Genomic DNA, 27,430 nt, shown 5'->3' on the forward strand with positions numbered 1-27,430 from the left:
GCGAGGGAAAGAGAGACATTCTGCTTGTACATTCAGAGAATATCTCCAGAGTGATACTCAAAGAACTTGATAACTTTGATTGCCTCTAAGGAGAAGAACTGAGGAACAGAAATGAGAGGGACACTGCATTATGTACTTTCTTTTATCTTCTGAATTGTGCTACTTAAGAATGTATAACTAATTCACATAAATAAATTCATAAAAACTTTACATGCAAACCCAAGGATAAAGAAATAAAAGCATCTACAATTATTGAATGAATTCTTAACTTTCTATAAATTATATGATAGGCCAAACTTTTACTTATATAGCAGTAGATGGACATTGAAATTTTCCTCCAAACAATTGAAAAAATTACAGTATTTTTCATTAATCAAAAAAGGTAGAGATATGAACAATATTAGCTTCAACACATTTTCCTTGTGCCCTTTGGTGGGATCTAATTTTAGCAAGAGCCATTTAACATATATAATTACTAAATGTATATACAGAAAAGTAGAAAATTAGCTTTCATATCACAGTCTCAAAAATGATTAATGTAATCTAATTTAGTTAGTTTTCTTATCAAGAAGAAAAACAACTCCATAAATAACCATCTCATTATAAGAATTCAAATGTTATTTTATGGAGGAATGAATAAATTATATTTCTTATAGCAAATTGCTTATTATTATATAGTCTGGTATAGATAAACTATGTTGTGATAAATACAAAAATATCACTAACTACAATCATAAATTTTTGATTCTCAAATGCAAAATGTGTTCCGGTTCCAAAATTCTAAAATTCTAAAAAAAATATGGTTATATGAAAAATAATGACGAAAAATAAATTAGAGTTTAAAATGAATAAAGACACATAAGGAACACTATGGAGATGTATTTAGAAGGAAGATCAAGGCATAATGAGTTCAGATATGACTGTAGTCAACTCTTCTACCTTAATGTCCATGTTCTCCTGAAATGTTAACAATAAATAGATCCCTAGCATTAATTTAATGAAATGTAAAATGTTTATTTACTCAAATAGTAACTTAGCTGAAGTCATACCCAGTGATTTTCCAATAAAAAATGTTACATAATCTTTTTGAAAATTCTTATTTAATACTATCAGCAGGAAATGCCTTTTAAATGTATATAAGTTTATACTTATATTTAAATAAATAAAAAAATATATACATACATACATATTTAATAATTTATACATGGACTCCATTGACCAAATAAAAGAGCACAGTAAAAGGAGAAAAAGTATTTTGACCAAATCTGAATATTGGTAGCTTGTACCATAATATATTCATCAAATAAAATTTAATATGTTACCATAATAATCTTTTGAAAACTCCTGAAATTTCTATGTACCTTGAAAACTGAAACATTTTACAATGCATAGCAAAAATGAAATACTAAAACATGTTTATGTAAAATATTTTTTCACTTAAGGTTATAAAACTAAAGTAAATCATATACTCAAATAAAAATTCTCCATTAATGTAAATAAAGATCCTTCTATTACAAGAAAGATGGTTTTATATTGACTATTAGACTAGGTAACAAAATATTTCAAGTGCTGATCATTTATTTTTCTTAGTAGTGGCTTCAATTTCAAATCATCTCTTTTTACTGATTTAACCTGAGAAGTTGGTTTGCACATTGGAGTAAACCTCTTTGTGGCAGAAAGTTATTCCTAATAAATTTAAGTGAAAGTATTTCTATATAGACAGAGGTCAAATGTAAGAGACAGCAAAGGCAATTATTCTGGGAACCAGAGCAGGAAACCTTGGTAACCAGAAACCGCGTAAAGGTATTAGGTTTGTGCTGTTCCCGAGCCCTCAAATTTAACTAGTTTCACATCAACTGAATTAACTGACTCTACATTCCACTTATTACAGGCTCTTAAGGCACAGCCCAATTGACTACTACTGTCAGGAATTCTGGCAATAGTAGAGGCTACTCCTACCCAGTTAGCTGCATCAGGCATGCTATGGGTGATAGGTTGAACACAGAAGAACAGTCAGAAAAACTGAATTTATATGGCACAGTCTGGCTCAACGTTTTGAAAGAAATGGCTTGCATCTCAACTAACAGGTTCTTAGAGACTGTGCTCATAGACATTCTTTCTATGGTTCTACAGTGAATGAAAAAGGTACATGAAAATAAGCAAATCTCCTTTAATGACACGGCACCTACCAAAAAATCTAGAGTTTCAGGAGTCTAAACAACTATAATACATAGCACAAATTTTCTAGCATTTGGCAAGAGGAGGATGGGAGGAAATCTTAAATAGGTGTCATAGCACTTAAACTTTGTTAACTTTACTATAGGAACAGATGTGAAACTGTACAGAATCACCACCTCACTGTGAATGAAGCAGATGAAGATCTTCAGCACGATTGAGGGGGGATCTAAATCAAATATAAACTGTGGTAATAAATGTAAGGTAATAATTACTAGCAGATGTATATTTAGATAATATGTATCTATCATATGTCACTATCATGTGCTTTGATGAGAACACCTTATGATTTTTCCATGCAAAAGTTCTCTCTTTATTTAACTTTTAAACTCCTTTTGCTAAAAAGGAAATTTTCTTGTAAAAATGAAAACAAAAAACCATCCTTAACAGAACCTTAAATATTAATGCCTTTTTAAAAGGGTGAATTAATATGTGCAACTGACACTTAGGAATTGATTTTTTAAAAATAGTTTTCCCACTATTCTCAGCTGTTATAAGTCAGTTATTTTGTGTTAATTTACCAATTAATATAATAAAAATTGTACCAAATTTGTGTAATGAATAACTTAAGGAGTCATGTCATTTTTCACACTCTATACAGAAAAACAAACAAAAAAATCAAGCTATAAAATTCATCCTGCTAATGTTTGTACCTATATATACATGACCTGGAATAATCAATTTAGTTAACTCAATGATAGCACTAGTAAATTTAGTAAACCCATATCTAGTTCATAAGGATGTTTAACAGATAGCTAAAATTCAGTGTGAAGGCAAGTATCAGTGCCTGGGGAAGGTGAAGCAGGAGAGGGGTGGGGATGGAGCGCTGGTAAGCCAGCATGAGAGAGGGTATATGAAACGAAAGTGGGAAAGGACTCTTCCTCCCCATTTTTTCCAGTTTTCCTAAGGCCTTGGTAAGTGGCAAGTACTTCCCTTTCCACTGAAAATCACTTTCTGGATGGCCTGTATCAGGAGCATTATACAGTACTGGTACCTAATCTACCCCTTTTCCTTTTATGGTAAAGATACAGTTATTTTACATCTAGAACATTTTACAATTTGTTGGTAAATATGATTTTAAAGCTGAGAGGATATTAGGAAATCATTTAGTCTAACTAACCCCTTATTTTATTGACAGGGGAACTGAGGTCCAGAGAAGCTATGATTTAGTTTCTAATCTACATAAATATACTGCTGTGACTAAAAGGTTTAGAAATGGTGTATTTAGTGTTATCAAAAGCAAGAGAGAAATGGGCATTAGAAATGCTTCAAAAATACAAAGAAAAAATGACCAAAAAAGAACTCTCCAGTTAGAACGGTTAGTTATCTCTTCTGATGTTACCAGAAAATAGTGAATTAAAAATAAGGGCTTGAAAAAATGGATCAGGGAAAAGATACTAAATGATGAAAGTATGAACACATGCAATCATTACAAACAGAAAAAAGTATATACAAAATACTTACCAAGTACCTATTATATCATGAAGAAAATCCACAAAATGAAAAATGTAAAGCCTCTCATATAATTATTTTCTACTCAATTTGTTTCTATTTCATTATAAGAACAAACTATATGGTAGGATTATGGAAAAGGGGTACATGCACTTAATTCAAATCCCCAGGCCCCTTTTATATGAAACATCTAGAAAATCAATTCCATTTCTACTTTAGCTAGGTGGTTCTAAATGATTATTCTGCCTATGCTTAGTTGAGGTAAAAATGTAAAGGCCAGGTTACAGAGTTTGAGGATATCAAATTCCGCATAGGTTCTTATTACTATTTCTATTACAGCATTTTAGCACATTAAGATATCTTGTGTCAAAATAAATATATTGATTAAATATTAAAAATTTGAAAACTCAAATATGTGGTTATGTTCCTAAGATATTATTTGCTCATACCTATGATCAGAGCCAATATAAATGCTTTTCATTGGAATCACCTAGATCAGTGCTTCCCAAAGTGTCCCTCTGGTAGAATGCAAAATGACTTTACATATGGCATATGGGTAAACATTTTTAATTTTACTATTTAAGTACGGATTTTAACATATATTAGAAAAAATTACACACTAAAACTGCACAACACATTGTTGCTCCAGCCTAGTGTTTTGGATTTTTCTCTCTAAAGAGAAAAATGTACGATAGAGGCTATCAAGAACCTAAATTAAACAAATAAAAACTCAAATACTTACTGTCGCTGGGGAAGCCCGAGTGGTATGTGTCACTGAGTGACCAGAATTCTCCATTGAATTGCCAATCAGATAGGTTCCTCCAGAGCTGCTGATGAGTTGTCCTCCCGTGACGCCCATCTGAATCCCACCAGTGCCCACCATACTGTGGGATGAGACCACGGTAGTCACCTGTGCAGAACTCCCTTGAGTATCAAAGTAATTCCCTCCAGTGTTTTGGCTGTACATCTGCGTTTCTGTGTAAGGATAAGTTGTTGTTCGGCTTTAGAAGAAGAAGAAAAAAGAAAGAAATTTATTTATATCACCTTATTCACTTTTTTCTAGTGTGAATATATGTTTAAAATATATCAGCTTAGCCTTTGGAACATGGTGAGTTTTTGTATTTTGTATGAAACTTCATTCCCAGAAATAGTTGGGTTTACTTTCCAAACTAAAGGTACTTTTCTTTTTTTTTTTTTTTTTTTGCGGTACGCGGGCCTCTCACTGTTGTGGCCTCTCCTGTTGCGGAGCACAGGCTCCGGATGCGCAGGCTCAGCGGCCATGGCTCACGGGCCCAGCCACTCCGCGGCACATGGGATCTTCCCGGATCGGGGCACGAACCCGTGTCCCCTGCATCGGCAGGCGGACTCTCAACCACTGCGCCACCAGGGAAGCCCAGGTACATTTCTTTATAAGTACCTTAACACTTTTCTGTACTTTAGAGCTTTTGCTTGTATACTGGTGCCTACCTCCAGCATATAAATAAGCTCAGGTCTCTTCCCTCCAAGAAGTCCTGCTGCGTGACTTCTTAAATTTCTTACAAAACTTCCTGCAAATCCCAGTTTTAGGAAAGCTGGGATCCAGAATGACTGGGGGCTGCAAGTCAGCTCCTCACGCTACTTCACACTCCTGGGTGACTTGCAGTAAACCTCAGGTAGCTAGCATGGATCTTTTTCTCGCCACCATAAGGATCTCGAGCAAAGATTTCACTTACCATGGGCCCTAGATCCCTAACTCTTTCTTTTTCTTTACACTCAAGGTTCTCCTTGATGTGATGACTATGCCACCTCATGTCCTCACTTTCCGCTTCCCAACAACTGCAGTCCAGCTTCTGCCCTTAGCCTTTCACTGAAAGTGCTTTTAATAAGGTCACTTGTGAGCACATCTAAATACCAAGCTAAAAGGCTGCTGTCAGTCCTCATCTTTCTTGACCTATCTGCAGTATAATATTGTTGACCACGCCATGTTGCCCTTTCCCTCCTGGTTCTGTTCTGATTAAGCAGCTTGTTCGACTGATTTATTTTTAATATTCAATTGACTATAACTTACATTTTAACATAACTTTTATTTTTACTTGCAAGTAGTATAAGCTCACAAGAAGTTGCCAAAATAGTAAAGAGGTATAAAATACTTTATTTAAAAACTTAAATATCAAATTAAAATTCCCAGTTTTTTTGTCATTCTCTTCAACACCACACTCCAGAGCTAGGCAGTACTGACAATTCGGTGTAGATATTTGCGGACATTTTCTATGTGCAAGGTCTTTCTGTTTTAACCTCTCTTGTTCATTAGTTTCTATGACATATTTTTTTACCTTTTACTTTTTTTAACCACTATGTTTCGAGAGCTTTTGGAGGCTCCATTTTTCTGGCACATTAAATACTGGTAATTTCTGAGGTCTCCATTTTCAGCTCTTATTTTTTTCTCACATTTATTCGGACCATATACCTTTATCATATACTACCTGACCATATACATGCTCATAAGTTGATAGCTCCATTTTCTAGTTATACTTTAAGAGTTTTAAATCTAGGTTTCTTTATCAGCCACCTGGTTATCTCTGTTAGGGAACCCCATGATATATGGGAAGTCTCAAATGTAAAATTGAACATATGCCTAAAAGGGAATTCTTTCTCTCTTGCTCTTTTTCCTATATTCCCCCTCTCAGCAGAGGGCAGCACCACAACCCTCAGCTTTGGAAATTATTGCTGACTTTCCATGCTCAGATTGACATCAGTCACTAAATCCTACTAATTTTACCTTCTAAATAATTCTCCAATTCTCCTTTCCATTCTTGTACTCACTTGCCTTAACTCATAATGTTCTCCATTATAACTGCCTTCTAATTAGTTTTCCTTCCTCTATTCGGGCTCTCTTCCAATCTATCTTCACTTTGCTGCCAGGAGAATTTTTCTAAAATGCAAATATGAAAATAAAGCTTTTCATAAAAACCTTTCCATGATTCTCTCTTGCCTTCGGAAGTAATTCACAACCCTTGACCTGCCTTATAAGAACCATCAGAGCCGATGCCTGCACGATCTCTGGACTTGATACCAGTCATGTCTTCAAGTGCTTTCTTCGCTTACACCACACTGACCTTTTTGCTGGTCCCTGTAACGTGCCATCTTCTCTTGCCTCCCTGCTATATCTCATGTTTTCCTCTGTCTAGAAGGCGTTTACATTTTTCTTCAGCTCTCTTCTTTTGTCTAAATCACCCTTAAACTCTCAGTTCAAGCATCACCTTATCTCAGAATTACTTTTCCGGACCCTTTGCCCTCTGTGGCCACTCCTCACAGGCCTGTTACGTTTTGTTCTCTGTACTTTCCTAACACCTTGTGCATACCTGAAATACAGCTCTCCATATACTGTTACTTTCCTCATGTATTCATACTCCCATGAAATTATGTTTTATTCCCATATGTACCCTCAACACTTAACACAGTTGCAGCTACACAGTGGGCACACTAACCAACAAATAGAATATGATTCTGTTTGAAAGTACATTTGACATAATGGTGACTTCTGTAAATTTCTAAAACATAAATCCTTCTTTTGTTTTGTTAAACCAAACAACTTGGTTAGCACAATTGAGAAATTGTGCTAAACTATTCCAAGATTGTTCTGTATTATTTAAAACAGGTCATTTTAACCCATTACAAATTAATTTGTAATGTAATTGCTAACGTAAATTTTAGTAAAATAATTAGAGTGCTCCAAAACTATTCCACACTGGGTAAAGTTACTGCTTTCCAGGAAGAGCCACCACAGATCGATGTACAAATTTTAGTTTGGGGTGGTGACAGAAGCAACTCCATAGAGAACGTTTTTTTATAGATAGAAAAATGCCATTTAAAATACACAGTTCTTCTCATTATTGTTGTATTTCCCAGCTGGATACCTCATTTATGTATTTCTTTCATTATATATTTATTTAATAAAATAAAACAGCCATGTTGATTTCAAATTTAGGTGAAAAGAAAAGTGAGGTCATTTTAATTTATGTCTGCTAAATATGGTAATGATCCTATTTAGCTGTTTTTAAAATAACACAATCTGATGTTAGTATTTAAGTATAACCAAGTAAGGTGTACACATAGATATAGGGCAATAAATACTTTGACAGGTGCAGGAAATGGTGTCAGCTTTCCTTTCCATGGTCCAAACAAAATGCTTAAGCATGCTCCACAGTAGTAAGTTGATTTTATAAATAAATCATGTAATAATGGCTATTAATAGCTAATAGTTACTGACCATTTACTACATAACAGGCACCATTTTATGTACTTTTCAGGAATTAACTCATTTAATCTTCATTACAACTTTCTGAGATGGGTACTGTTATAATTTCTATTTCCACAGACAAGGTGAATACTTGAAGTTTGGATAGGTTAAACAACTTTATCCAAATCACACAGCTGGTAAAAAATAGATTTGGAATCTGCACTTAGCCCATGCTCTCAACCATTCTGTCACATAAAAAGAACTTAACTTTTTACGTATGTCAATGGTATGTGTGAATGACTACTGAGGAACAGTCCCAAAAGCTGGTATAGGGAACATATGGACTTTGTGTTGCTATTTGGGAGTTCCTTACACCTTAGTTAACTGTTTACTAACACCCCACTACTCTCCTCTCTTACTCAGAATGGAATCTGCAGAAGATGTACTTGCAATGGTAAAGAAATGGAGATGGAAAAGGCGAGACTATTTTGGAGGATACTTACCATTGCACACTTAGATTTCAGAAGTTCTATGATCATGGAAGTTGCAACTCTATTATAAGAGAAACATTCCACGGGGTTTAAATCACTCCATCTTTGGGGTATGACTCCTTTATATAATTAGTCCTCAGTGAACAACAGTAATGTAAACAAATGCATCACAGATATATAAAATCTGTATCTATAGCCCTCAAGTCAGCATAAAAATATGGCAGCAAAGAGCTTTGATTTTCATACTTCCCCCTAGCTGGAGATGATTCATTAGCTAAAAAATGAGCAAAGAACAGGATAAGAGTGAAAGTCACTAAAGAGTATGCCTAATCCATAAATTATGCTCATTACTCAATCATAACCCATGGGACGGAGGAGAAGGCTTGAATAAACACACACTGGGGTAAAGACTGGTAATTTCTAGGGGAAAAAAGACACAATTATATTAGGAAATGAAGTGTCACAAATTGTTGCTGAATTTGTCTCTGACACTTACACACTTGCAGTGGGGAAGAGAGGAGACTTTTAAACACTGGATTGGGTAATAGAGGCAGACCATAATATCCTTAGTCATTGTTCTTCAAGGGTAAGAAGATAAGTATTAACGCATTTGTTGGAGGCCTGTCTGGAGCCAGAGTCAGAGTCAGGCACAGATAATTCCTAAACATCTTTTCAGTTCTAAATGTTCTAAGCTCCTGAGTAATATTGGAGAGATTTTGTTTTTTAAAAAAAGGCACCACCAACAAAAACAAACCCTTCTTTCTTTCTAGGTACTAGAAATAATAACTCTTTAATTCTGATACCTAGGATCAACTTGTCTTTCATACTGCTAGAATGAATACATATGAGATATTGCTTGCACACTATTTCCCCAGAAATTTCCAAGACATACATTTGAGAAAAGTACTCAATTTTTGGCATATCAGATTGAAAGCAGCTAACTATTTCCGCACTGTACACTACTGAAACAGCTAAATTCCCAAGCAATTCTGTGCACACTTGAAAGATGCTGCTGTGTTCCTTTTGTTTGTTCTTTACTGATCGCCTCAGACCGTTATGAAAATAATGTGTCACATTATTCTATAGCAGAAGAGAAATCTTTCCATTGTTCTGCATATGTATCCAGTAATGAGTGTAAACACATAGATATGTGCATACTTGCTGACAGACGCTTCTTCACAGCTGACTCTATTATCAGGTTCTATGTAAATGTCAGGACTCTGATCCATTGAATTCAGTAAATTAGTGCTGTCTGCATCCTATCATGCCTTAGCATATACCTTGACTAAGCAGGACCCTGAATATTCCCTGCTTGCTTATTCGCTAGGATGATTATGTATGTCAATTTATTTTAGTTACAACCAATTTTTCTGTTTTCTTTATCTTCAGGTGTTTTATCCACAAGTCCAGATGTATAATATCTCTAAATTATGTGTTTTGTATTTTACCTAGGTCTTGAATATCCTCTCACCAATAAGCTAGTCAACTGCAAAATCAAGCAATGGTATGAAAATGGCAAATTAAGAAAATAAAATACCTTGCAAATTTCACACCATAAAATTTATTATGAAGATAGAATATAGTAATGTTGATCATTATAATATCTTACATTGGTACAATGTTTTATTGCTTTCAGGCTATTCTGTACACATTCTTTTAACAAATATTTACTGAGCATGTATTCTGGCACCTGGAAAAAAGGAACATGACCTCTACAGTCATAAGGGCTGCATAACATAAGGGGCAGGTGGTCAAAAATAAGAAAGGAAATAAGATCATTAGACATTTTCTTAAACCTATGAAAGAGAAAAATAGAATATTAAAGTGCGCATATTAGATCAACTAATCAAGGAACGTTACCTCTGAAGAAGAGATATTTAGGTTGAAACTGAAGGATAAAAAGAAGTCAGTCCTATGGAAAACAGGAAGAAAAATATATCAGGAAGATATAGTGTGGCATGTGCAAAAGCCATGACACAGGAAAGATCCTGGTATTTAGGAAGGAACTAGAAGTCTAGAATGGTTGGTTAAAATGAAAGAGAAGGACATTAGAAACAATGAGGTTTAAAAAGTAGATAAAAACTAAACATGTAAGTAGTGTAAACAAATTTTTTAAACTGTGGGTCATGATCCACAATTTAATGGGTCACACATACTAGCATTAAAAAAAAGAAAGAGACTATAGTAGACGAGACAACATCAGAACGTATCACACCTAGTAAGGATAAGAATTATCTTGAGAAACTTTGTTTCTGTCATATGCATATATGGTGTGTGTGTGCATGTGTATATTTATCTGAGTATAAAAATGTACATCTAATTTTTTCAATGTGGATGGTTGTTTAAAAAGCTTAAAGACATCATTATGGACTATGGCAAGAAGTTTGGATGTTATTTTAAGCTGGGATAGGAGTTTAAGGAAGCTAAGGTACAGGGAGGTAAGGGAATGTTCCAGACAGAGAAACAACCTAAAGGAAGGCCTGAGGTCAGAGAGGTAACAGGAAACCATGAGAAAAGGGAGTAGCAAACAGGGCACAATGCTACAGATAAGCCATGTAAGATGATTCTGAAACATGTTCATTAGATATAATGAGAGGAGGTAATCTTATTGTAAGGTGTTTCCACGTAGTGCTAGCAAATATATGTCTGATTGGACTAGACTGAGGATATAAGTAACTAAAGGCAGCCACAATGAATCAGTTTTAAATATTTTCAAAAAGTTTGGGAGCTAGGAGAATTTGGGAACTGGGAGAACTGTTGTTAGAGATAGTGGCAGCAATGGCCAACAGCATTTGAGATGATTGTGGTCGTGTGGTGTCCTTATTGGACAGCTTCTGGCGTGTGTTTTTGCCTTTGGTCTGGCTGCTGTCTAACAATGCTTGTACCTGTCTTTTTTCAGCTTGATTCTTCAGACTTCCTAGAAATTCTGAGTCACAAATATCTTTCAATAAATTCATTGTTTTGCTTAAATAAGCCAGACTTGGTTTCTGCTGCTTGAAACCAAGAACTCTTAAACAGTTTTTCATTGTGAAGTTTTTATGGGAGTCACCAAAGCCCTGCAGAGAAGTAGCTAGATTATTTGGAATCTTCAACAAATTGCAGTCTTGTGGTATGTAATATCTGGTTGTCTAACATGCACTACTTTTTTGAGTTTTGACATAGATCATTTCTTGAATGCTCTAAGTCAGACTGAAGGCAGAAGGTACATCAGAGTGGTGACATGTCCATTTTGTGCAAGACACCAAAGGGGAAAACAGTAATTCAGAAAGGAATTCAAGTGACGTAACATAAGAGACTATTACCAAAGAATCAAAAACAATAAATTAAATATAAAGTAATAAAATACTAGAATCACTAATGAAACATTTGATTTAAATTCAGAAGACATACTTATTTCTGCTAATTTCAACTGCTAAAATAGGTAAAAAATAAAAGCATTTATCGAGTTGTTGCCACAACAGCTACAGAGGAAATGCAAGAATGAATTATTAAAATGCAATAATAATCCTTGCAATAACTAATTGAGCTTTTTCATTCATATGTAGTATTTTTAATATTATATATGTTGATAATGTACAGAGTACTGAAATCATAACTTTAAATTATCATTACATAAAGATATTTGGACATTTACACTTTACTGTGTATTTCAATTCTTCATTTGTATATTGTAAAGTAGTGGTTCTCACACTTTAGTGCACATCAGAACACCTGAAGGGTTTGTTAAAACACAGATTGCTAGGCTCCATTCCCCGAATTCCTGATTCAGTAGAACAGGGCTAGGGAACCAAAACTGGCATTTCTAACAAGGTTGGCGTTTCTCAGATGAGGTACATGCTGCTGATCTGAGGAACACACTTAGAGAACCACTGTACTAGAGGATAATAAAAATGTGAAGACCAACTTTCACAGGAGTAAGGAAAAAAAGTGCTATTTCACAACTATTAGTGCTTTTAGTTTATTTGAGTTTTTTAAAAAGCCAAAGTCCACAGTTATAAAAGAAGTTTTATATCCTGTGGCAATTATCCATGAAAGCATTACCAAAATTTCTGTTCACTGCTATAATGGTTTTTGAAGCATACCAAAAAGGTGCACATAATAAGTACATATAGAGGTCATCTGCCCTGACAACAGAAGTCAGGGAAGTAGATATAGACTTAAATCAACTTTGGCAGGAATGACATCATAAAAGATTTTGATCCAGAGTTACTGGTCTAAATTTACAAATAAGAAAAACTGGGCTGGATCATATGGTAGTTCTATTTTTAATTTTTTGAAGCACTTCCATACTGTTTTTCATAATGCCTGTACTAACTTACATTCCCACCAATCGTGCACAAGAATTTCTTTTTCTCCACATTCTCTCCAACACTTACTTCTTATTCAGCCATTTGCAACAACATGGATGAAACTTGAGGGCATTATGCTAAGTGAAATAAGTCAGACAGAGAAAGACAAGTATTGCATGATATCACTTATATGTGGAATATTAAAAATCAAACTCATTGGTGAAGCAAGTCAGAAAGAGAAAAACAAATATCGTTTATTAATGCATATATGTGGAATCTAGAAAAATGGTACAGATGAACCTATTTGCAGGGCAGGAACAGAGACGCAGATGTAGAGAATGAACATGTGGACACGGGGCGGAGGGTCGTGGGGGGTGGGATGAATTGAGAAATTGGGGTTGACATAAATACACTACCATGTGTAAAACAGATAGCTAGTGGGAACCTGCTGTATAGTGCAGGGAGCTCAGCTTGGTGCTCTGTGGTGACCTAGAGGGGTGGAATGGGGGTGGGGGGGTGGGAGGGAGGTCCAAGAGGGAGGGGATATATGTATACATACAGCTGATTCACTTCGTTGTACAGCAGAAACTAACACAACATTGTAAAGCAACTCTACTCCAATTTAAAAAAAATCAAATTCATTGAAACAGAGAGCAGAATGGCGCAGGGGCTGGGAGGTGGGAGAAATGGGGAGATATTGGTCAAAGGGTAAAAACTTTGGGTTACAAGATGAATAAGTTCTGGGGATCTAATGTACAGCTTAGTGACTATAGTTAATAATACTGTATTGTATACTTGAAGAAAAAGAAAGGAAGAACTGAGCTACCATATACATATACATAAGCTCAGAAAAATTGTACTAGAATAAAAAAGCTGAAAAAAAAGGTATGTTAATACTATGTTAGCAGCATCTCAATTCAGTTCCATTCATTTCTCCTTGTATATTTAAAACTACCAAGTAATCTGCTCCTGTGTCTCACCTGTCATCAAATGCTATTCTTTATTCAATTCATTCAACACATACAGATTGAGCACCTATCATATACAACTGCTGTAGGTATGAGCGAGAGAATGAGGAGCAAACAAACAAGGTACTGGGCCCACATGACAGTTACATTCTAGTGGGGAAAAGACAGATATTAGATAAGTTAAAAGTAGATAGTGGAGAATGACAGATAGTCGTAAGTGTTGTGGAAGAAATGTCTCTGTTAGAAACAATAAGGAAACTTAGGGCACAGAAAAACTGTTTGGCCAATAATAAGACTGAGGAGGATCCAATAACAGAGGAAGAAAACAGAAGAATATAAAGTCAAAGAAGACAAAGAATCAAGGATAGAGTGGCTGACTAGTTGATTGCTAGAGATTTACAAAAGTTAATCTAGAAGAATGTCTATTAGATTTAACAAATGGAGGTCTTCAATGACTCTGATAACAGCAATTTCATTGTAATGTGGAGAAAAAAGCCAGCTTGGAAGAGAATGAAGAATATGAGGTCAATCCTAAGAGGATTCACTACAAAGGAACAGAGAAACCAGGTACTTGTTAGAGATGGTTATGTTATCAAGTGGGACTTTCAAAAATGGATAAACGCAGCTAAAGCATGTGTGTATGTTGTTGAGGCCAACCCAGGTGCTAAGTCCAGGCAAACAGGTGGTATGCCCCATACCCAAAGTTAGGCACACTGCTGGACTCGGGCAGTTTGGGACCTCAAAGCATTCCCTGGAGGCGAGTCTATTCGTCTGACTCCTTCTGAGGGCCAGACTAAGATTTGTTGGATTTGTCCCCTCCAAAACCTTCTGGCCATTACAAAGCTCAACCCTTGTGAACCAGCCTTCAACTCCATATAGCTGGGGGATCTACTCTGTATAGCTGGGGGATCTACAAGACTGTAGTCTCTTGTGAAGCACAATACAGTGTTTCCCAACCTTTTCCAATGCATACTCCCAAACAAAGAGTTCTCACTCTAGCTTCCAAATATTTGTTCAAGCAGAGATTTTTATAAGTTTAACTTCTTTTGCAGTTAGTTTTATAAGAGTAACTATACTAAAAGTGAATATGTTTTTTCAGACAATACAAATAACCCCATTTCCTGCTCTCATTACACCCTCCCCATCCTGAACCTGACCTGGTTAGTAATCAATGCTTTTAACTATTAATCCCCATTTCACAAATTAGGAAATCTAGGTGCAAATGTGTTATTTGCCTGATGTTATACTGTAGTCAGTAGGAGAAATGATACTTGAACTTGGGTCTCTGAAGTTCATTTAAGAAAATAATACAGGTTGGTTCTAAACCTAAAAAGGCACATGTGGATTTCCTTTATTTTTACCTTTAAAAAAAAAAAAGGAGGGAGGAGGAGAGGAAGAGAAAATTTAAAGGTCTAAACTTTTCCAAGTGTTATCATACAGAATTATTCTGGACACTATGCTACTGGATATGAAAATATCACAGAGCAATTGCCCTTAATGTGCATCAATTAATTCTACGAATGAGAAATATTAAAAAGGAATACAGCCAGGGCAGTCAAATAATAGCGTTTTCTTCTGGAAGCTGTTAAACTATAATATTCGATGTTGAAAAATTAGTAAATATGGACTTTTCTATATATTTTATGAATATCCAAAGAACATCCTATATTCACAAAATAAATTTAACTATAAAAGTATAAGATGGGATTAAAAAAAACATACAATAATTCATACGAACAACACTCCTAGTCTTAAAGAGTCATCAGTCATAAAAAACCCCACGAGTTTATTATCTACAATAAGATATACAATAATACAATAGCATAATGTATAAAATTTACTAAAAATTTTTTTTGTGATTGGCCAACTCTTCCCCCCAAACCTCCAAATAACTCATGATCAAAAGACCTCTACCTACAGATCACTGGAAAGGAACATGTGTTGAAGGTCACAAAATATGAACTCTAAATACTAGCTAACTAGAGGTACAAATTATTGTACCTCTCTGGGCCTCAGTTTACCCACCTGTAAAGTGGAAAGATTAGAATAAATGATCTCCATGACCTTCTCAACTCTGATATTCTGAGAAGCCATATTTGAAAGCCTTCCATTACTCTAGGAGGCAGATTGAAAAACATCTTGCTGTGATTTATGTCAGAGTGTTCTGCCTATGTTTTCCTCTAAGAGTTTTACAGTATCCAGGTTTACATTTAGGTCTTTAATTCATTTTGAGTTTATTTTTGTGCACGGTGTCAGGGAGTGATCTAATTTCATTCTTTTACATGTAGCTGTCCAGTTTTCCCAGCACCACTTGTTGAAGAGACTCTCTTTTCTCCATTGTATATTCTTGCCTCCTTTGCTATAGATTAGGTGACCATGGGTGTGTGGGTTTATCTCTGAACTTTCTATCCAAAATAAACAAATGGGACCTAATTAAACTTAAAAGCTTTTGCACAGCAAAGGAAACCATAAACAAAACAAAAGACAACCCTCAGAATGGAAGAAAATATTTGCAAACGAAGCAACCAACAAGGGACTAATCTCCAAAATATACAAACAGCTCATGAAACTCAATATCAAAAAAACAAACAACCCAATCAAAAACTGGGCGGGCTTCCCTGGTCGCACAGTGGTTGAGAGTCCGCCTGCCGATGCGAGGGACATGGGTTCGTGCCCCGGTCTGGGAAGATCCCGCATGCCACGGAGCGGCTGGGCCCGTGAGCCATGGCCGCTGAGCCTGCGCGTCCAGAGCCTGTGCTCTGCAACGGGAGAGGCCACAACAGTGAGAGGTCCGCATACCGCAAAAAAAGAAAAAATGGGCAAAAGATCTAAATAGACATTTCTCCAAAGAAGACATACAGATGGCTAAAAAGCACATGAAAAGATGCTCAACATCATTAATTACTAGGGAAATACAAATCAAAACTACAATGAGGTATCACCTCAGACGGGTCAGAATGGCCATCATCAAAAAAAATCTACTAACAATAAATGCTGGAGAGGGTGTAGAGAAAAGAGAACCCTCCTACACTGCTGGTGGCAATGTAAACTGGTACAGCCACTGTGGAGAATGGTACTGAGGTTCCTTAAGAAACTAAAACTAGAGCTACCAAATGATCCAGCAATCCCACTCCTTGGCATATATCCAGAGAAAACCATAATTTGAAAAGATGTTCATTGCAGCACTATTTACAATAGCCAGGACATGGAAGCAATCTAAATGTCCATCGACAGAAGAATGGATAAAGAAGATGCAATACACATATGCAATGGAATGTTAGTCATAAAAAAGAACGAAATAATGCCATCTGCAGCAATGTGGATAGACCTAGAGATTGTCATACTGAGTGAAGTCAGTCTAAGTCAGGCAGAGAAAGACAAATATCATATGATATTGCTTATATGTGGAATCTAAAAAAAGGGTACAAATAAAATTATCTACAAAACAGAAATAGAGTTACAGATGTAGAAAACAAACTTATGGTTACCAGGGAGTAAGGAGGGGAGAGATAAATTGGAAGACTGGGATTGACATATACACACTACTATATATGAAATAGGTAACTAATAAGGACCTACTATATATATAGCACAGGGAACTCTACTCAATACTCTGTAATGGCCTATATGGAAAAAGAATCTAAAAAAGAGTGGATATATGTATATTTATAACTGATTCACTTTGCTGTACACCTGAAAATAACATAACATTGTAAATCAACTATACTCCAATAAAAATTTTAAAAAATAAATATAATAAAATAAAACTGAATAACAACAAAAAATAAACCTAAAAAAAATATCCTTCCATTTTTGGAGATGAATGAAACAGGCTCTTCTCTAAATGTAGAGGACCTCAGTGCTCTTTTTTACACAAAGTGGTAGTTCTCTCTCCAAGAGCTTTCTAAGTAATCAGCCATATACTTACTGAAATCCAAGCGGCAAGTGGATTCATTAACCAGATCCTACACCGATTTGAACGTATATATCAGTAGAAGCATAAAGAAAGTAGCCTCTTCATCTCAGTTACAGAAATACCATACAACCATTTCTTCTAAGTAGAGAACATTTAAATGATAATAATAAAGCATAATTTTACCTGCAAAATCCTAAAACTTACTATTTCACTGAAAGACAAAAGAGAAACTTGAAGAGTATCCCTATTAAGGTTTTTTATTAATTATTTAAAAAGCACATGGAAAGGATAATTGGATGGCTTCAGAAAACGCACTACTTATATGATTTTCAAATAGAGGTGAGTCCAATGGATTTTGAATAGATCTAGTCAATGTCAGTATATTAATCATGTATCACGTCCATCACATACCATGTAATGTTATTAAATATTATTCAGATAAGAGTTCTGTGGTCAGTTTTTAAAACACGACATTTCTTTCCTAGAGGATTTCTCAGAGCCTTTAAAAAAAACTAACAGAAATTTAGAGTCCGCAAAAGAAGTTCATGCAGTGTTTTCCTGCTTGTGAAATCACAGAACTTTTTAATGGGACATTTTATGAAACACAGTTTGGTAAATTCTCTATTGGGTTTGATGAGAAATCTGTAATTTAAACAGGAAGATTATGAGAATGCTTTCTACCAGTCAAGTCTTATTGCAATAGATACCCATTACAATGAACACCTTGACATTCTAAAACACTAATCATCTCTAAACAGCGGATAAGCTTCAAAGACCACTTGATATAAGAAAATCCTTTAAAATTAAAAAAGTTTTTTCAAAAAAGATTTCTTAATTTGGACAAGATATAGTATGATGTCTTTATTTCCACTTTGACTAATATGATAAAGGAATAAGTGGGGAAGTATGAGTCAAAAAAGGCGTGGGGGAAAGAAAAAAAATTATTATTTAAAAAAATTGATTTCTCGGCTACATCAAGAAATTTCAATTGAATTGGACTCTCTCTACGTGGTATGCACTGTTTTCCAGCTGTTTTAATTACAATCTACTAAATTATTAGATATCATAAATTGTAAGAATCCATAGCAATGGACAAGACTATGATCCAGCCCAGTAAAAAAGATTCTTGGGAAAACTATTGCAAGGAAATACACAAATGTGGGCTCCTACAGAAGCAATGACAAGCAGAAACAAGAGTTAGGTTACCTTCTCCCTTGAGTAAAAAGCTATTCTACTCCAACACACCACTATAAAGCAGTCTCAGTTGTCCTCTTGAAATACATCCTCACTCACTGACTCACACTGTTAAATCCTGTTATGCTACCAGTAACGTCCATAGTCATAGAGAGAACCAGTAAATACTTTAGTATTGTCAAATTATAATGATTACACATTTTCATAAGTGATGACACATATCTGTGAGGGCTATCATCACCTCTTGAGTGAGACCCCTTGCATTACGGCTACTTGGCATGGGGCTACTGGTGACAGGAGCAACAGTGAACCAGTACTTACTAACCATGCACAGGCTGCAGGGCCATGTACTGGGTGCTTGAAAGTTCATGATAAAGATCGGCATCCCTATCTTCTGCGAGTTTCATTAGCAAAAAGCATTTATTATCACAAAGAAGTGGGAATCTCACTATGATCCAAGTCAGGGACCAAACACTAGTTGGCTATTAATATGGTGGAGCAGAAGAATATGAAATACTCTCTTCTAACACACATGGAAGTGTATCAAATAAAAAGAGGGAGTATAAAGACTTTAAAATGAACTTTAGAGACAAAATTGTACATAGTTAAATGTCAGCACTACAAAATTACAGAAAGATTGGAATAGCTTAAGCTGAAAATTTTTTTTGGTTATATTTGAAGAAAGATGTTCATAGTCCTCTAGCTACTAAAATTTTGAGTGTAATTCATGGCAACACAATGTTTCTTTAGTAAATATGAAAATGGTGCTACAGAATCTTTAGTCAAAAGTTGTACTGAAATTGAAATTGTAATGAAAGGTTTTTAAAGATGCATCTTCTCTATCTTGACCAACGGCGCACATTTGTGACATAATTAGCTGGAGTTGAGGATGCAGTCTGGGCCCACACAGACTGGATCAAAACTAATTGGACTTTGTGGCAAATGAACTCATGACCTAGACCTCATTAGTCATGATCTAACCAACTGACTTCACGGGCCACAGAAAATTCATGTTGGCATGAGATGTTTACTTTGAATTATTTCTGCACTTAAATGGGGCCTATAATTTTAAAGAGCCAACTTTAGAGATGCTGATTTTCTAAGGTTTTGTGAATGAATGAACTCACCAATCTCACATTTACCTATGATATGGAAGACCCTAATGTCAGCGGTCGGGTAGTTTTAAAAGGCACAAGGCAATATGCAGAAGTCAGAACCATAAATAGGAGAGGAAAATATTTTTTAAAAAACCTAGAGCACATAATTGTACGGTGATAACTAATGTTTATTGAGTGTTTACAATTTCTCAGAAGCTACACAAAATACTTTTGATAAGTTATCTCCATATTTCATAAATGAAGAAAGTGAAGCAGGCTGTGTGTCTTTCACAAAGTCGCACATTAGTAATCACTCTCCTCTACCTTGGGTCAATGATAAATGACCGTGATAGATACTACAGAGTTAACTCTCTCAACACCCATGCCAACTATCCTTTTCCCTTGCTGCCATCTATCATATAGACATGAAAGCTACAAACCTGCATTCCTAGATTCTTCTGCAGCTAGCTACTACTTTTTTTTTTAATTAATTATTTTTGGCTGCATTGGGTCTTTGTTGCTGCGTGCAGGCTTTCTCTAGCTGCGGTGAGCGGGGGCTACTCTTCGTTGTGGTGCGCGGGCTTCTTATTGCTGTGGCTTTTCTTGTTGCGGAGCATGGGCTCTAGGTGCTCGGGCTTCAGTAGTTGCAGCACACGTGGGCTCAGTAGTTGTGGCGCACAGGCTTAGTTACTCTGCGACATGTGGGATCTTCCTGGACCAGGGCTCGAACCTGTGTCCCCTGCATTGGCAGGCCGATTCTTAACCACCGTGCCACCACAGAAGTCCCCTAACTACTACTTTGTTACACAGTTATGGCCAATGAGATATAAGCAAAATGGAGCTGGGAGTTTCTGGGAAAGCATGTGTGTGTGTGTGTGTGTGTGTGTGTGTGTGTGTACATATATATATATGTACGTATATAACATATCTAACATATCCTCTTCTTCCACCTTCCCTCTTCTTGCTGTCTGGAATACAGATGTGATGGCTGTAACCAAAGCAAATTTACTACTGTACCAGCAAATCTTGGCCCTGATATCCTTGAGCTGCTAAACTAATGTCAGCCACAGACTAAGAGGAAGTACAATTGTGGATGTTTCTACAGGCTCATTTCCTGTCATCTTTGGGTAGCTTAGCACTAAGCTGGCTCAGCTGGTCTAAGTTAATCCTAATGGAAGAACAGGCTGATGGAACTGAGCTTCAGAGGCACCCACTCCTCCCTAGATAAGAAAGCCATTTTTTTTCTAATATATAACCAGTTAATGTCTACTGCCCTGATCCCTAGAAATATGTAGCACTCTGTGAGGCCAGAGATCTTCTACTGGAGCAATTTCCATGGTACAATCCAGTCTAACTAGAGGGATGTGATTTATGCCAGCTTGTAAGATTTTCTCCACTAAGGTTTATTTTATATCTGCACCACATGGTGTCAGTTATTTGCACAATATGCTACCTCTGGATTTCTTATTACCTGACACAAATCAAAGTCCTAATTTGTTTAAACCTCTTTTTGTCAGATTTTCTTGGTTTCTTAGCTGACAGGATGCTGTAATAAATGTAAGATAAAATGTTATGGAATGGCAGAATGATAACTTAGCCCTCCAGTGGGGTCTGGTGAGGCTTTACCTAGGATATCTTTGAACTAGGAGAACACACTAGGTAGGAAATGGTACCTTCCTGAACAAAGTTAGAGTATATAACGACCTTACTCTGAGGTAGTTGTGACAGATCTACCACAGGCAAGGATGAAACGACAATACAATTCAGCGACCTCTAGCAGTGTCTAGAAACCCATTTATTTTCCCTGATAGCATAAAGGACCAAGTGGCAGGCATCCCTATTTTTTTTCGGGATAAATGCCAACAGGAGTTTGGATTTATGGTAGAGATTCCAAAAGCAGGCTCCAGGATGCCCTGGCCTTACACAACAAAGAGGTAAAAAAATATTCAGTGTGTCTAAAATATGTAAAGTATTATAGATTCACTAGAGTAACAGAAATGTATTGACCCTGTATTATGTGTCAATCACCTAAATAGATGTAAATACAATAACAAAATGACAACAGTTCCCATTCAGGGAGAGTTCTTCTTAGTGTGATAAAGATCAATAAGCGTTCATAGCACCATGCGGAAGTGGAAGTCTGGGTATAGTGCTGTCTTTACCGTACAGGGGACAAATAAGTTAACTGCAGAGGAGAGCCAGGGTCCACGCCTCAAGGGAGGGGGTGATGTGTTAGTCTATAAAGATATCGCTATACTGGGGGTAGTGGTTTTGGAAGGAAAGAGAAAAGGCAGAGAATGATATTCCAGGAGAGAAAACAAACCACAGGTCCAAAAATACAGAGGTGTGACAGGAGAGTACTTGGGGAAACAAGCACAAAGTTGGTTGTTCCTAGAACAGGTGGAAGATGAAGCTAGAGAGGTAGGAAGGGGGAGAATGCCAAGGTGGAGAGTTCCGCTTTATTTTATAGGTAATGGAGATTTAAAGGCAGTGGTGATTTAGGCAGATTCAGTGACCAAAAGCAATGAGAAAAGAGAGACAGTCAAGATCAATGAAGAGTTTTCAGTTTTGTATCATCTACTGTATACCAGGCCCTGTGCTAGTTGCTTTACATACATAGCCTTAAATCCTCAGAACAATCCAGAAAGAGTAAGGCAAGTACCCTCCCACTTCCCAGGAAAGAGTAAAAAAAGCTCAGAATAGTTAAGTACTTTGACCATGATTATAAAACTAATAGATAGTTAAACCAGGATTTTAAGTTGTTTAGTTATAATAATAGGTAACAATAAATGCATTTTCTACATACCATACACTCTTCTGGTGTTAGATTTATTGCAGTGGAACAAAAACAACATCAACAAAAAATGGACAAAAATCCCTGCCCTCATAGAGTTACAGGTTGGTGTCATGGGAATCTATGAAATCACCCAAGGAGTAGGTGCAATAAGAATAAAGAAAGCAGAGGTTATCAACCTAGGGCACACAGAAGAGTCAATGAGAGAATTTGAATTCATTTTAGAACTTAGAGATCCAACAGATTGCAAACAAAAATCTGTGGTAAATGAAAACAAACCTGGTGACTTATAATAGTTATTAGTCCCTTTATTTATAATAACATCCTGAATCTTAACCCAAAGTGTCTGAAAAACTCAAATGAAATAAATGTACAAATTGACATTACTGTTGATGCAAAGGAGATGGGTTGGGAGTTTTAGGGGGACGAGAAGTTCAGACAGGAAAATAAGATTTATTGAGTACCAGGCACTTTTACGTAAAGTAAGTACCTATTTAATAAATGCAAAAAACCCTCCTAATATAGTAATTTTATATTAGTTTACAGAAAACACGTACACAAAAATTCACCTTATTGGTGAATATTGTTCTTAGCAAACATACATCGGCTTAAGCTCAAACATCAATTTGGGACAAGTAGAAGGTGTCAGAAAGTACCTTACTTTTCTCTAACCGAGGTAGTGGGAGAATGAATACAACTCCCATACATAAACTTACATTGCTCCATTGGTATAGACAGTGTCGCTTCCTTCCACGTACTGCACCTGAGCTGGATAGACATGCTGTACCTGCTGCACAGTCTGTACCTGCTGCACCTGGAAAGCAAATATTAGGACTTTGGTGAGGGGCAGATACAATAGAATGAATATACAGCATTAGATTTACCTCAAAGATTTCTCTAGGGTGTTGATAAACATGAGAATGTTTTATGATGAAAACTGTTAGGTTCATGCTAATTTCAAGGTAAGTGCATGTTAAGTCCAAATCAACTGTAGCATTTATGCAAATAAATTCTGTAACATTCTTGCAGGTATATATGTACATACACACTTAAAGTGTTTAGGGTGAAATTCTGAAAGCTCCGCACTTATTTTGATGATTTATGAAATTCTCTTCACCTGGCTTGTGAATGCTACATGTATTTTTAAATTATGAAATTCACAATGGAAAAGTTCAAACACTTATACATAGAAAAAATACTATAATAAACCCCATGTAATCATCATCCAAGATAAATAAATGTCACTAGACCTTCCCCTTTAGCCCCTCACGGGATTATTTAAAAGTAAGTACAGAACTTGCATCATTTCACTGGTAATATTTCACTTTTTTCCTAAGAGAAAAGAGCTACGTTTAACATGAACACAATACTAACATCAGAAATAAAACATTAACAATTCCTTAATATCATATAAACCCCAGTGATTGTTCAACTTTCTCTAATTATTCCAATGTCTTCTTAGAGTTGGCTTGTTCAAATCAGATCAAAACAAGGTCTACATGTTACATCCAGCTGATATTTTCTATCTTTCTCTTTTAATCTCTAACAGTTTCCCATCCTTTTTATATCTTGACTATTAGTTATTGAAAAAACTGGATCATTTATCTAGTAGAATTTCTAGAATGCTAAATTTGGCTGATAGCATCCCTGAGATGTCATTTAATAAATTCCTCTATCTTCGTATTTCCTATAAATGAGTAGTTACATCAAGGGCCTTGAATAGATTCAATTTTTAAAAAGCTGTGTACTTCTTATTGCATCATATAGGTTGCCATAGAACAGCTGGTTGTCTCTCATTCTGCAATATTATCTGATCAGGGGGTTCAGGTGTTGTCAGTTGGATACATTGATTATAATGTTTCCTATCCATGTTTTACCTGAGGATATCACTAGTCATTGATGATCATTTTTTAGAGGAATTATTTCAATTAATAAAAGGCTGCAATCTTATGGTAATCTGATTCTGTTATGCCCTCTTCATTTATTAGTAGAATTCTAAAAAGGAATTCCTCTTACTCGTATTTGCTTACTCTGAAATAGGTTTGTACAGGAAGAATAGGATAAATGCATGATTCATTATTTACCAGTACTCAGAATAATGATTTTTCCCCCTAGCTCCCTCCCCAAGGTGACCAATGTTGCTTTTAGTTTGATTTTGCTTGTATCCTTATGATTTTTTACTTTTTAACATACTGTATTTGATTTTTTTAAACACAGCAGTCTTTTTTTCCTCTAAAATTGTCCCATCTTTGACCAGTGATAGTCCCTTCAAACTGTATTCTGTGTCTTTTGACATGACTACAGTAATCTTTCTCTAACTCCCATGCTTTCTGTTATGATAAGATGGACCAGACCTACCTCTTGTATTTCCTGTCCTAGATCTGAAATCAACTATTTCTTTAAAAACCCCTGGGTCTTATTATTTAGGAGTAATATAAATATGCAAAAACTGTTCAGGAAAGCAACAGGCAAACTATTTGACATCTTTGTGATTTCTTCTACAGAAGCATTCACCATCTGAAGAGTTGCTGTACAATATTATTTTTAAAAATACAGTTTATGAGAGCAAGAAGTTAGAAGGAAAAGCCTTAATGACTGTGAAAAGCAGAGTAATTAAATAAATATAGGAAACCATTCTGTAGAATACATGGTTGATGTTAAAAGATTAAGTAAGACTGATACATACTTTAATAGCAAGATCTCTAAAACATATTCTAAGTGAAAAAGTATGTTGCTGAAAAATACCTACAGTGTAATTTGATTTATGTATATATCTGCATACATGGGCACATGTGCATACAAATGTACTTAAATATATAAAGGAAAATAGAAGGAGGCACACCAAACTTCTAAAAATGGTTACTTGGCTGAGCGACATTATATGAGATGGAAGAGGGCTTCCCTGGTGGTGCAGTGGTTAAGAATCCACCTGCCAATGCAGGGGACACAGGTTCAATCCCTGGTCCGGGAAGATCCCACATGCCGCGGAGCAACTAAGCCCATGTGCCACGACTACTAAGCCTGTGCTCTAGAGCCCACCAGCCACAACTACTGAGCCCGCGTGCCTAGAGCCCGTGCTCCGCAACAAGAGAAGCCACCACAATGAGAAGCCCGCGCACCACAACGAAGAGTAGCCCCCCAATCTCTGTGGCTAGAGAAAGCCCTCCCACAGCAATGAAGACCCAACAGAGCCAAAAATAAAAACAATAAATAAATAAATTTATTTTTAAAAAATGAGATGGAAGAGATGATGTGACTAATATCCTTTATGAATTCATATCTTGTATCTATTATATCAAATATATATCTCGATATATGGAAGGATTTCCACTTCTGGCCATGATGGAGTAAATACTACTGGAAATGCCCTCCCCCCCAACTAAACAAGTAGATAAGTAGATAAAATATGTAAAACAATGTTTTCAGTCATTCAACAAAATGTACCGTAAGATTGTGTTCCTTAAAAGAAGGAAAAAAAGTAATGTGAACCCTATAATGATCTTAGCTTTTGACCTGGATGTAATCAGAGTGCAGAGCAAGAATGGAGAAACGAAGCAGAGGATCATGATCTCACTGAGGTGAGGAGACAGACACTGAATTTGGGAAAGCTGAGTCACCTGAAGTTTGGCGGCAGTATCAGAAAGGAACTTAAGCAGAGAAATAGATCCAGAAATGTTCACAGAGATCCCCTTGAGTCTGATGTTGAATACAAGCTGCACGTGTGTAGGGGGGCAGAGATGCTCAAATACTGACCATCCACAGTGACATGACCTTATTGAACACCTAGGGCATTCTGTAGAAACACCAGAAGGGCAGAGCGAGCCTTAGCAGAAGGGCTAAATTAGGTCTAGAATAAAGACTACTTTAGGTCCATCCTAACAAATCTGAAAGAAAAGCCTTGATAATATCCACAAGTAACTGCCTATACAGAACTACATTTAACACTTTTAAAGGAAGACATCAAAATCCAGACATATAAAACCATAAGAACCATCTCACACCAGTCAGAATGGCCATCATCAAAAAATCTAGAAACAGTAAATGCTGGAGAGGGAGAAAAGGGAACACTCTTGCACTGCTGGTGGGAATGTGAATTGGTTCAGCCACTATGGAGAAAAGTATGGAGGTTCCTTAAAAAGCTACAAATAGAACTACCATATGACCCAGCAATCCCACTACTGGGCATATACCCTGAGAAAACCGAAATTCAAAAAGAGTCATGTACCAAAATGTTCATTGCAGCTCTATTTACAATAGCCCGGAGATGGAAACAACCTAAGTGCCCATCAGCAGATGAATGGATAAAGAAGATGTGGCACATATATACAATGGAATATTACTCAGCCATAAAAAGAAACGAAATTGAGCTATTTGTAATGAGGTGGATAGACCTAGAGTCTGTCATACAGAGTGAAGTAAGTCAGAAAGAAAAAGACAAATACCGTATGCTAACACATATATATGGAATTTAAGAAAAAAAAAATGTCATGAAGAACCTAGGGGGTAAGGCAGGAATAAAGACGCAGACCTCCTAGAGAACAGACTTGAGGTTATGGGGAGGGGGAAGGGTGAGCTGTGACAGGGCGAGAGAGAGTCATGGACATATACACACTAACAAACATAGTAAGGTAGATAGCTAGTGGGAAGCAGCCGCATGGCACAGGGATATTGGCTCGGTGCTTTGTGACAGCCTGGAGGGGTGGGATAGGGAGGGTGGGAGGGAGGGAGACGCAAGAGGGAAGAGATATGGGAACATATGTATATGTATAGCTGAT

The 27,430-nt window shown here is 36.2% G+C and overlaps 1 protein-coding gene across 1 annotated transcript in view; it reads right to left on the reverse strand.

Annotated features, from left to right (window-relative positions):
• RFX3 (regulatory factor X3) overlaps nucleotides 1-27,430 on the reverse strand; it is a gene marked incomplete at its 5' end in the record, with an annotated part of 157,979 nt that overhangs the window by 89,547 nt on the left and 41,002 nt on the right. Inside the window, 2 exons of the mRNA XM_082842342.1 lie at nucleotides 4,430-4,688; nucleotides 23,372-23,469. Coding sequence (XP_082698468.1) covers nucleotides 4,430-4,688; nucleotides 23,372-23,469 — 357 coding nt within the window. The remainder of the gene's footprint in view (nucleotides 1-4,429; nucleotides 4,689-23,371; nucleotides 23,470-27,430) is intronic.

This window comes from Leucopleurus acutus, assembly GCF_964270905.1.
Source record: "Leucopleurus acutus genome assembly, chromosome: 7".
In the NCBI taxonomy this organism is placed as follows: Eukaryota; Metazoa; Chordata; class Mammalia; order Artiodactyla; family Delphinidae; genus Leucopleurus; species Leucopleurus acutus.